General features: G+C 45.5%; 1 protein-coding gene across 5 annotated transcripts in view; it reads right to left on the minus strand.

Moving 5' to 3' along the window:
- NARF (nuclear prelamin A recognition factor) overlaps positions 1-12,614 on the minus strand; it is a 94,926-nt gene that overhangs the window by 10,074 nt on the left and 72,238 nt on the right. For all 5 annotated transcript variants that reach the window (XM_029600353.1, XM_029600354.1, XM_029600351.1 and 2 more), the window contains one exon: positions 7,244-7,375. In XM_029600353.1, coding sequence (XP_029456213.1) covers positions 7,244-7,375 — 132 coding nt within the window. The remainder of the gene's footprint in view (positions 1-7,243; positions 7,376-12,614) is intronic.

Below are 12,614 nucleotides of genomic sequence, written 5' to 3' on the forward strand. Positions count from 1 at the left end.
CTATGCTTAAAAGTCTAGTTTAAACCTATGGTTTAAAAAATTTATGAAATTGGCGTTTCTCATAATTTAATCAGTAGGACTTTTAGAATGTCGTGATCTCATAAGAATGCAGGTTCAGCCGGTGTATCCAGAATTTTAAGAATTCCAAGTAGTTCTGAATGTGGGTCTTTATCCTTACAGATATGAACACCTAGTGCAATTCCTAACTTTTCCACAAATTTTCACTAGGTAAGATTATCCAGAGAGGAGGTGTGGTCCAGATGATTTGATGGTATTCCAGTGGACTGCTCTTCTGACCCTAGGTGTACAGACTCGCTCATCCAGGACTCCAGTAATGAAGAATGCGACACAGGGGGCTCCTCTGGTTCAGCTTTCAGAAGAGTGGCCTGGTCCATTGCCTCAGACAGACTGGAACCTGCTGCAATTGAATGTGATGAAGAACTGCTAATTCGGGGTTTTGATGATGATGGTACACCTATAGGTGAATGTGGTACTCCTTCTGTGGAACTGTGGAAGTGAGAATTGAAGAGAGACTGGTATGTTCCATCTGCCTCTTGAGAGAGAGAGAGGTAAACAAACTTCTCACTAACCCCGCAATTTTGTCAAGCGACTATTGTGTTCTCTGGCCTGGGATAGGTAGAGGTGCATCCTCTTCTGACATCAAAACAGTTTCTGGCACTATAGCTGGTGGTCTGAGAAGAGCAGAACTACTGAACACACAGGATCCACTGATTACAGGCGACGACCTTCAGCTAGTAACCAAGGAGATATTAGTGTTCTGACTATTGGAGGAGATAAGGGTAATATCACACTTTCTCCTGCATATCTCTGATGACTAATATATTACTGTTTAGGCAATCCTGATTGGTCTAGGGAAACAGAATGGTGCAAAGGAATCGAATGCCTGGACATTCCAGAAGTCCTTGAGGCTTTCATATGTTTTTCTGCTGCCCCAGGGGAGGAGTAGGGGAGTTGAAAGCTTGAGTTGGCTCTGGGGAGGAGTTGAAAGCTTGAGTCGATGACTGGCCAGGTATTTCATGGAGTGAAATATGTCGCATGCATTGAAGCCTGCATCCGGTGCACTAGTGCACTGGGCCAGGAATGCATCATTGTGTCAAATCTCCAATGCATCGTACCAGTGGTGAGTGTATAGTGTGCGTCAAACACTGGGCTCCTAGGTGCACTGTGTGTCGGGTGCATTGGTGCGCTGTATGCTTAGGAACATCAATGCACCATGCTTCTGGTGCTTTGGTTTACCAAGTTTCGACTGTGGCGTGGGATCATGCATTGGACAAAGCTTTGTAGCACCATGGGCCACCAACGCCAAGGAGGGGCATGCCGATGATGCCAGTGCTGATGTACTGCAAAGCTTATGTTTTTTCGATGCAGGCTGGGCCAGCTCCAAGGAATGATGTCATTTTTGCTTCAAAGCAGAGCGGCCAGCTGAACTCAACCCCATGGCCTCAGCCTGAGCAGACAGGGGAGTTTTGGAAGAATTGTTGTTCAAGCCTTTTCCCCGAGGAGACAGACATTGTACTGCGGAAAGATTTATTACGACTCTGAAAGATTTTCGCAGTTCTTATATGTGCAAGGCCCTTCACTGTGAATGTGGGGACATTCATCCACAAACTTCACAGTTTCTGGTTTTGGTTGGGTCCCAGACAGTGATCGGAGTACTCTTGGCAGTCTTTAAGCAACATGATCCTTGCCACACGGACAGTTCTTAAATCCACACACCATAGCAGACTTTCTTCTGGCCTGACTTTTTTTTTTTTTAATCAAAAAGGTTTGAAGAACAATAGAGGAGAGACTAAGATACATGTCTGTGCTTCTGCTCAGACAAAAAGAGACTGAGGAGACTCATGAGGTAACATGTTCAGCAGAGCTAAAAGCTCTGCAAGTTTGGAGAGAAAAATCCGTTAAATGCCGCTGGATGATATCACCCCACATGTAATGGCTAATTCAGCCTGCTTATTGATAGAAAATACAACTTTATTCATCATAAGAGCAGTTCTATTGAAGCCAGTCCTCAGGCCCAGACTGGCTGATCTGATTCTCAAGTTCTTTACTGAATATACCTCAGATTTGTATATCAACTTTTTTTTAGTGCCAACATATGCAAATCTCATGTATATTCATTGTGAATATTCTGAAAACCAGACTGGCTAAAGGTAGTGCAAGGTCCTGCTACTTCAAGCTAGCTTCTTGACTCATATAAACTATGTACTAGAATACAAAAGCCAGGATCAGAAAACTTTCAAAGCATTCAAAGTTTGAAAAGTCCTTTCAACTGTGCAGCACAGGAAGGTTTAATTTCTTGTGACTCTAGCAACCGCAACTGTGGTGTCGTCCCGTCTACGTTCCTCCCACTTGCCCAATCTCCTACTACCCCCATTACCTCTGAGTGACCCATAGCCATGCATGGATACATTCTTTAACACAAAGGAACAACAACAAACATGGATAATGGATAAAAAGGCCACATATATCTATATATATATATATATATATACATACATACACACACACACACACCTCTCTAGACAAACTGGTTCCCGAGCTGGTATGGCAGTTGCCCAAAGACCATGGTACACCACCACCTCCACTGCCCACTGTAACCACCAAGCAAGGCAACATCAAACCCAGGCCCCCCACCTTGTCCCCAAGCAAGGGGGCCTCCGACCTGCGGCGCCAGTCCACTGCTGATCTGGACTGTGATGCCCACCAGTACCATGTCTGAAATGCCCCTACTGGCCCGGTAACTGCCATAGGCATGAGGTAGGGGGCATCCTTGCCTCATGACCCCCACCAACATCTAGCTGCAGCTGACTTCAATCCCCAACAACCATCCCTCCAGACTCTCCTGCAGGGTGCTGATAAACATATCATAGCCGATGAACGAAAGATGGACTCTGTCCAACTTAAACAAACCTTTACACTGGACATCCACCCATTCGTGCCTTATCTGGTGACCATCGAGCTTGAAGTCCATACTAATCCCTGGTAAGCATCGTGCTCTAATAGTGGAATTGCTGTCTAAACTGGCCTATACCATCTCTCCGGGCAGTTCTATTACGGGCAAACACTTAACGTATTGACAGTTGAGCACAAGGATGCCGCTTGATTGTTGCCCCAGAATATGGTTTGCTTATCCTGCAGCTTATTTTTCAAAGCACTAGAGCCACCAGCAAGGGAAATAACTCGAGGAATGTGTTGTTCCGAGTTAATCCTACCTCCACCCATGTGTCCGGGTCCAGGCACAGTGGCCATACATCCAGGCAATACAGCCCAAAACTGCATCCTCCAGAGGCAATAGAGAGTATATCTAAGTCTCTGCTGGAAAGTGGAAGCTCCTGCCACAGAGATACCCCGAAGTTGGCCATGAAGGATACCCAAATGGGGATGTCGTGATGAGGCCTGCGCGTGCACCTGCAGTCACCACAGTCAGTCTTCTAAGGAGGATCCTTCCCGTGGGTATCCCTCTACATGCAAAATTCAGGTTGCCTACGATGGGTTGCAAATCTCGGAGAGTCTGATTCTTTGCTTTTGCTGCTTTGTTTGACCTATCCTGCAACTTCACCACATTATCCTTCATAATCTGGATATCATCTCCTCGGAATAGAGCTCAATGCCTGAGAAATGAATACAGGTAGTGGGGTCTTCGATCTTCTTCTGATTCCAAGGGACTCCAAAATTGGTTTCCATAGCCTGAAAATTGTGGAAGAGGTATGAACATCAGTTGAACTCGCTTGTACCAGCGAATAAGAAGTCGTCCAGATAATGTAGGATGTTATCGACCCCGGAACGTTAGCTGATGTCTAACGAAGCAAAAAGAGCTGAACAAATTGAAATAGGCACAAGACACCTAGCAGCCATGGGCAACTGATCCCATCTCATGCTACTTCTTCCCATCTGGTGCATATTCACCCTAAGACTCTCACTACCTCCTTTTTATTACAATGGCAACAAATTGCAGTTAGCTTCAGGGCCTGCTGCTCGGATTAAACTTTCTGCTCTCAGAGGTACTCCACCACCGGCAACTGTTGCACTGACCTGGCCAACCTCTGAAGAGTTTGCTCTTCAATCTGACTTCTCCTATATCTCCACTTTATCCCAAATAAGAATCCTCTGTTTATCTCATATCCTCTTGAGGTCAGTTCCTGTTTTAGCCTCTATCACTTGCTCCAGGGGAGTGCTTCATGAATGCACACCCTTTCCTTGAAACAATATTTCCTGATAATATTCTTGAATCTACCATTTTGGAGTCTCGCATACCGTCCTCCCATTCGAGAACTCTCCCTTCATTCAAAAGGTTCATTCATTGTGCTTCATTACCATCCTCTAGGTATTTGAATGACCATGCTACACTGTCCCTACAAGCCACAGACCAATTCCGAATCCTATGCCAATGGGGAATCCACCAAAAATGTGGCCTGTGTGCAACCAAAGGGGCCCCTGCTGAACCACATATGGAAGAAGAATGTGTACCTCGCGCCGATTACAGCTGAGACACCACCGGTCCCAGTGAATAACTGTCCACTGCAGACCAAGGGTGCTGGAGAAGCATCAACCGGTATCCACCTATGAGCACCCCTTTGGGTCAAGCACCAAACAGCTCCAGGTCCCCACCCAGAACCACTACATCCATAGGACCTCCATCCACCCAGCCTGGATGAACCCTGCCCTTGAAAAGGATCCTCTACGTGCATTCTTCCCCTATACTGACCTCCCTCCCCTCCCCACACTGCACAACGAGCCCAGGGAGTCTCCGGTGAAAGGAACGAAAGTTCTTTCTAAAAGGTTATTCACTGCAATTATTTTTTGCCAGAGGAAGAAGTAATTTGCCTTTAGTAAACTTTGAATGGGACTTGACCCTGGCTTCCTTGGTTCAGGGCCCATTGCTCTGACCTAGGCTACTACTCCACTCTGCGAAGGATGACACAAGTGTCCAGCACTGCTCGAACCCCAGTGCTCTGGCCTCCCTGGCCCCTAACCACCTCAGTCAACCCGGGTTGCAGGGAGGGTGACCAGCCATGGAACTCTCCCATCACCGCTGCAGCATGGTCAGCTGTGCAATAGCCAGCCCCCAATCCGGTCTATCAAACTGGAGTCAGTTCAGCCGATGCTGAACAGCCCCCACCAGGCCGTACAGCCTATAGCATGACGAGAAGCTCCTCGACAATTGAAGCCTCGACCCTGGGCATACCCTTGTCTGCCACGTCCCCCCTCACCTCAGTCGCACTCAGCACCAATCGCCCGCTCTTCACATCGGCGAATGAGCTCAAGGTCGGCTCCTACACGGCCTTGGTGCCTCAAATGGCTATAGCCATGACCAAGAACATCGCACCACCAACAATTGTGCTGGTGGCCTGGCTCAGCTCCAAGCTGGTACCGTCTGCAGGAACCCCGAGAAGACACCTGAGCGCAAGCTTCCCCAGGGGGATTGAGACCAAGGTGTGTGTGTGTGGGGGGGGAGGGGGGGGGAGGTGGATCCACCCAAGCCCCAGCCTCCCTCTACTGCGACAGCAGCAGCAAGGTCTTCTGCTGTTAGCCTCGGCTGAATGAAGCTGGCTTGGGGGAGGGGGGGGGTCTTATCTATTTATTTATTTAGTGTTTTTTCTTGACCGACCTTCATCAGAGATATCATGCCGGTTTACATGTAACAAACCAATATGGTCTGCGAAATACCCCCGACCCACTGCACACCTCACAACCCCCAAGTGGAGAAGCATGGCCTCTCCCGCAGCCACCCCACCAACAAGCACTACGGCGCCATGACTGCTGTTACCGGGGTGGGGAGGTGATCACTGCCCAATGCTACACGTATTCCAGCACGTTGTTTCAGCCGCGTGACCCCAAGGCTTGCTTTAGAAAAACAAAAATTTTTTTTTTGCCTAGTGGGGGTTCAAACTCGCCACCAAGATAACCCCAATGCTGTATGTCCTGCTGTACGTGAGTTCTGTTGAACAGTGATGCTGTGAAAAAAGTGTCACCGCCCGTTCCTTGCACCGGTGGCAGAGCCCAAGGTTGGCTCCTCCACGGCCCCTAGCGCCTTGAATGGCAACAGCAACTAGCAACATCCTGCCACCAACTCGGACCATGGGGGAGCGGTCACCGGGCTCCCCTGCCCCATCGCCAGCCACTTGATCCCTAGCCCGCGATCTGCCTTGGCAACCCAGAGCAGATGCACCCAGTGCTGCACTGCCCCCCCCCCCCCCCCAGGCCGCCAGCGGAGACTGTACCTTTCTCTGCCTCAGCTGCACTTGGAATTATCGGCCTCCCGCTCACCGCGCCAAAGGCTGAGCCCAAGCCCAGAACTTTCATTGCCTCCTGGCACCTCTACAGCAGCAACGACAACTGGCAACATCCTAGGCCGGCATTGTCTCCAGGCATCCTGGCAAACCCTCCCTCCCCCCCGAACATGCAGCAGCCTCGGGGCCCAAAAGACACACAATTCCACAAGCGCATAGCCACCAGGGTGCACACCGAGCCAGAGCACAAGCAGCACAAGAGCCCCTCTGTAGCTCAAAACCAAGGAGGGCCTGCAGATCCACCCCGCCCCCGACCTCCCTCACGCCCGATGGCATCAGCAGTGTTTAAATAAAGCAGAGGTTGCATGTGAACCATTGAACTTTGAGCTTATAAGTAGCTCACTCCCAGCCTTGAACCACCGTCAAGCCGCCGCACGATCCTGCCCCGCCACGACCGAAGGACGCCTCTCCGACACCACACAGCTGCCTTATCGCCCTGCACTGGGGCCTTCTTCTGAACACTGGCCGGGAGCAAAGAGGCCGATGCACCTCGGTCATGGCCCTTTAAACGGGCCAGGTCATCAGCCAGTGACCTCTCGACCCCCTTTCCCCTCACCTGGCTGTGTCACCATCGAGCCGGGCCGAGGAAGGAAGGGGAAGGGAAGCTGCGCCTTGACTCCGCTCACCGCAACACTGAAGTCCCCCTGGCTAGAGGCAACCGGCTGCCACATGTGGCGCACGGTTACAGGAGGGCCACGGGCAAGGGGGCGCAGGCCCACTTATTATACATCACATGGCACAGGAATGAGCTGGAAGGACAGCTCCTCAAAGGCAACTCAAAAGGTCTTGTTCTTAGAAAGACTAATCTCCAGTGAAAAAATTTAAAAGATTCAAGAACACTGCAGGAAAAAAAAAATTAGCTGCTACCAATGGACTATGTAATAGATACGCAAGATCTGGCTTTAAATTTTCAAACATAAAATTCTACTTACTTTAAAGCTTTGTACGTAATTTCCTTAACATCTATATCAAACAGCTCCTTGGCAGCGTATTTAAAGATGTGTTCCAGATAACCATCTGATCTTGTTCCATGTCGCACTATTTCCCCATCCATATCACCAAACCTAACCAAAGAAAAATAAGGAGTTCAAATCCAGGACTAAAGAAAATCTAATTACCCAGTCAACCCCAATTACAGACATAATTTAGCAGCACTAAATTTTGCTACTGGAATTTAGGGAATTCTGGCATGGAAAGAGCCTGCTGCAGACCAGCAGTGAAACCGTGAAAATAACTGGACCCATAACACCAAAGCAAATTACATCATGAATGGTCACTGCAGTGGGTATTTATATATATATGTGTGTGTGTGGAAGAACAAGGAAACTGTTAGTGCCTTGTAACAATACGTATATACCCTTATACACTAATGGATCAGACACAGGCACAACAATTTCTTAATTTAACCTGTAATTATTTCACTAAAAAATTAAAAAAACAGCCTGGTAGAAGATCAAATTAAGACTTGATCAACTTTAGTGCAGGAAAACCCCTGGAAATAGTCCAACATGAATTTCAGAAATCTTCACAACTTAGATATGGTCTCTTATCTTCATAGGTTGCAGTCTGAATTTGAAAAGCTGGCAAAAGACTTTTCATTCTATAGATCTTACTTAAAGATCTCACAATATTTATAGCAGACTGGAAAAAAAAAAGGAAAAATATAGGTCTTTGTTTCCATTCTTCCATAGTGACAAATTCTAAGAAGAATTTCTAAAGGGGACTCAATGCCTGTCAAAGAAAATGGCTTTAAGATATTTTACAGATAGTAGTGTACCCTACATTGATTACACAGATTTTGGACTGAACCATTTCAGCTCTATTGTAGCTTGGCAGGCACCTTTTACATGTTCTGAGATTGTCATGTGATTAAAAAAATATACTAGAAAGATTCCATCTTGGATATACAGGATCACAAAAAAAGATCTCTGCCTATGAATCCTGATGTTTCTACTGGGTTGCAGGCCATCTCCTTAAGGCAGTTTGGCATTATATCGCAAAAGCCTGGACAGTATTAACCTTCCATCCAGGACTGGTTCCAATACATACAGGCTGCACACAGTGCAGCAGACAAAGAACTAGGGAAGTCAGAATTTAAATCCAACCAACACTTCTTGTGACCTAGGACAAGTTATTTTATCCTCTATTGCTTCAGGTACCAGCTTAGATCATGAGCTAATCCACAATGAATATACATAAGATAAATTTGCATACACTGCCTCCATTGTATGCACATCTCATGCATATTCCATTATGGATATCCTGAAAACTAGACCTGTTTGTGACTCTTAAGGACCAGAGTTGGCTACCTCTCACTTAGGGTCTGATTTTCAAAAGCATTTACACGTGTAAATGCATTTAACCCATGTGAGGGGGCTTCTGAAAACTGCTATAACAGTTACATTTACATGTTCAATTCCTTTAGAAAATTACCCTCTTAGTGTATATGCTTTGAAACCTTGAGCTTAGATCTGGAAAGATGTTGCATGGTGGGCCTTCCTAGAATCCAAAAAAATGGGGATTTTGGAAGCTCAAAAACCCCAGAGCCTGTTTTTGTTTACCAGGCCTTATTTTTGGAAGAGCCCAGATTTAAAGAACCAGGTCTTCCCTTTCTTGGACTGTTTCATTTTTGGAACTATGAATTGTGACACATTGAAAAAGGTAGTTTCCTATAGTAGCTGAGACAATACAGGAAGATCTTCTCATTTGTAAAAAAAATTGTTTTTGTTTTAAGTTGTTAAAATATTGCAGAAATATGTAGTGACCCCCTTGTCCCTACCATAGAATAATTTAAAAGGTAGTGAGTGTGGCCTAGGTCCCGAATTCTAGTAATGTAATATTTATTTTGATATCAATTTGCACAGAACTTCAAAACAATATACAAAAACATACAAAAGCCAATAAAAACATTACTTGATCCAATACAGTCGTTTAACCTCTACTTTTGGTTATGTTGTGATTTTGTGCTGTTACAGAGAAGTGTGGCATGGCTTTTGCCTACTTCTAAGAAATGGTGTACATGGAAGACCTCAAAGGTAGTGTTTCCTAACCAGTGTACTATCAAACCTGATTAAGTGTGCCATAGAAAAGTCATCACCTACTAATGCTCATACCCAGACTAACACCTGGTAGAAACAATGTAATTTGTTTTGAAGGGTCATGAAAGACGGAACTACAAAATAAAAAACACAAGACGCACCAGCAATGGTAACTGACGTGGAGGAACGACTTTTTGAGAACATGTAGTCAAACATGCCTCTTCGTTCTAGCTACAGCATGATTTCCCAGAGTATATGGAAATTAATGGGCACTATGCAGGACACAAGATAGCCAAGATAGTTTCTTTTGAGTAGCATGCTGAGCACTGGCTGTGACTGACTTTGAGTGCTGGGAGCAGCTCTGGCAGCTACATGCGGCAGCAAACACAATTATCATAGGGCTTGATTCATCAAGGCATTTTCCCACAGACACAGAATGGGAAAAATGCCTTCGTGAATCAGGACCAGAGTTGGCTGCTCATGCCACAACAGACTTCCTTCTACATGCAAGTGCAGAAGGGAGGAGTTGGTCCATTTTCAGGAGTTCTTGTGTCTCCACCCCCAGTTCTCCCTGCATTTTCAAAATTTGAAAGCGAGATTGGTGGGACTTTCAGTGCTGTTATAGCTCTTCTTTTGGCCACACGAGTCCTCTCCATGTCTGCACTGCCTGTGCCACACCACATTTTTATTAATGAAGGTGTACCTTGGACTTATAAAGGTTGGGAAGCAATGCTGTGGGAGTGGGTCCTATGTCAATATAAGTGAGTTCTGAGTGGGAATATGCGATTCTACATACGTTTTTCAAGAGAAGCTGGTGATGCAATGGTGAGTACTGGTAAGCCTGTTGGTGGCAGGAGTCCTGCCAGACTGGAAAAACCAAGTAAACTGGAGTGCCAATGGAATGCTTCTAGATATTGCCAAGAGGCACCTAGATGGACTATGGACCACAACATCATTCCCACCCATATTCAACACGACAACTGTACCATTAATACTGTGAAAGAATTACATAACCTGGCATCATACTAGACTCCAAACTAAGCTTAACCACGCATACCAAAACTCTGCAGAAATCATCTTTCCACAAAATCAGATTACTTAAACACATAAAATCTATATTGGACCCAGTCCTTTATTCTCACTAGCTTGGACTACTGCAATTACCTTTTTTTTAGGACTCCCACAATCCACTATTAGACCACTTCAACTCATACAAAATTCAGCCAGACTGCTCTCCAATAACAGGAGTTTTGATCACATAACCCCCTACTCTTTACAAACTCCATTGGCTACCCATAAAAGCAAGTTTGTTTACCGTAAACAGTGTTTCCGTAGATAGCAGGATGAATTAGCCATGCTGTCTGGGAGCATGTATGCGACCCCTGTAGGCAGAGATTTTCTCTCAGTAGTCACAGAGCTTTGAACTCTGTGCGGCTGCGCAGTTGTCTTCCCGCACGATTCAATGTCCTCCTCCTCAGTCTCTTTGTAGCCAAGCCAGTATTCATCAACAAAGGATTTTTTTTTTTTTTAAACTTTCTAGGGAGATGGGCGGGATCGCATGGCTAATTCATCCTATCTACGGAAACACCGTTTACGGTAAGCAAACTTGCTTTTTCCCGTTGATAGCAGGCTGAATTAGCCATGCTGTCTGGGAGTCCCATGCTTTCGGGTTGTGTCCGTGTAGAGTTTGTTAGAAGCTGAGGACACTAACCCGCAGAAAGGTAGACAGTCTTATCGATGTTGAAGGTTTGACAAGACTGCTGAACCAAGTGCTGCATCAGAGGCTGCTTGTTGGTGCAGACAGTAATGAGACTTGAAAGTATGTATGGAGGACCAAATAGCTGCTTTACAGATGTCTAGCATTGGTACCTTCTTATTTATTTTATTTAAGGGTTTTTATATACCGCGGTTCGTTAGCAAACATCACCTCGGTTTACAATGAACATAAATTAGCAACAAGCTTTACAATCCAAACATAATTAAATAGGGATACATTGTTGATAACATTAAATTATAATACAATTTAAATAAATTAACTTAAACTCAATTGACAGGGGTGTAAGGAACCAGAGAATCAAATTAATGGTATATTATTAACAGTACAGATCTTACAAAGTCAGAATTAGATAATAGCTAAATAACAATATTAATAATATTGCAAGAAAACAGTCGCCAAAGTGTGTTTAATGTTATTATATAATAGATAGACTGGAATGGGAAGATAAATTATATAAATGTCATATTATAATTTTACAGAAGGGACAGGATCACAGATTGTAGGTTTGTTTAAACAGCCATGTTTTTAAGTTCTGTTTAAATTTCTTGTGGCAGGGTTCCAGGCGCAGATCAGTGGGCAGTTTGTTCCACAAGTTGATTCCAGCTATTGTGAATGTTCGTTCTCTCGTTGAGACATATTTTATCTGTTTAAGCGTTGGAGTAGTTAGCTTAGCCTGGTGCGTTTTTCTAATTGGTCTGTCTGAAGTATGGAATGTAAAGAACTCGGATAACCAATGCAAGTCTTGGTTATGTAATGTCTTGTGAATAAGGGAGAGTGCTTTGAATGTTATCCTAGATAAGATCGGAAGCCAGTGCAGGAATTGTAGAGCTGGAGTAATGTGTTCGTAGCGGTGCGTGTTAGTTAGCAAGCGTGCAGCTGCATCCCACCTTCTTGAGGTGGGCGACTGATGCTGCTGTGGCCCGTATCTGGTGCGCATGAAGCTTTTTATCTAGTGTAATAGAGCGCTTTTCGTAGCAAAACAATGCATTGCGATAGCCCGCTGGCAATAGTTCTCTTGGAGACGGGTTGACCAGGAGCACTGGGGTTAAAAGAGAGGAAGAGCTGAGAAAGTCTGGAAGGAGATTGAGTTCTCCCGTTTATAGTAAGCTAGAGCCCGTTTACAGTCCAGTGAGTGCAAGAGGCGGTCTCGCTCATTGTGATGGGGCTTCGGCACGAAGGTCGGTAAGGTTATGGTTTGATTGAGATGGAAAGTGGACACCACCTTGGGCAAGAAGGTGGGGTGAGGTTGAAGGGTAACTTTGTTGTGGTAAAATTCCAAGTAAGAGGCGTAGTGAGCTAAAGCTTTGAGTTCGCTCACTCTTCTAGTAGATGTGATCGCCACTAGAAATACCACTTTCCAGGTCAGTTATTTTTTGTGGCAAGTTTCTAAAGGCTCGAAAGGAGGCATTATTAGTTGTTCCAGGATAATGTTAAGGTCTCACGGTACAGGTGACTTTGACACTGGTGGCCAGAAGTGAAGCATGCCTC

Source organism: Rhinatrema bivittatum, chromosome 4 (assembly GCF_901001135.1).
Source record: "Rhinatrema bivittatum chromosome 4, aRhiBiv1.1, whole genome shotgun sequence".
NCBI classification, from domain to species: Eukaryota; Metazoa; Chordata; class Amphibia; order Gymnophiona; family Rhinatrematidae; genus Rhinatrema; species Rhinatrema bivittatum.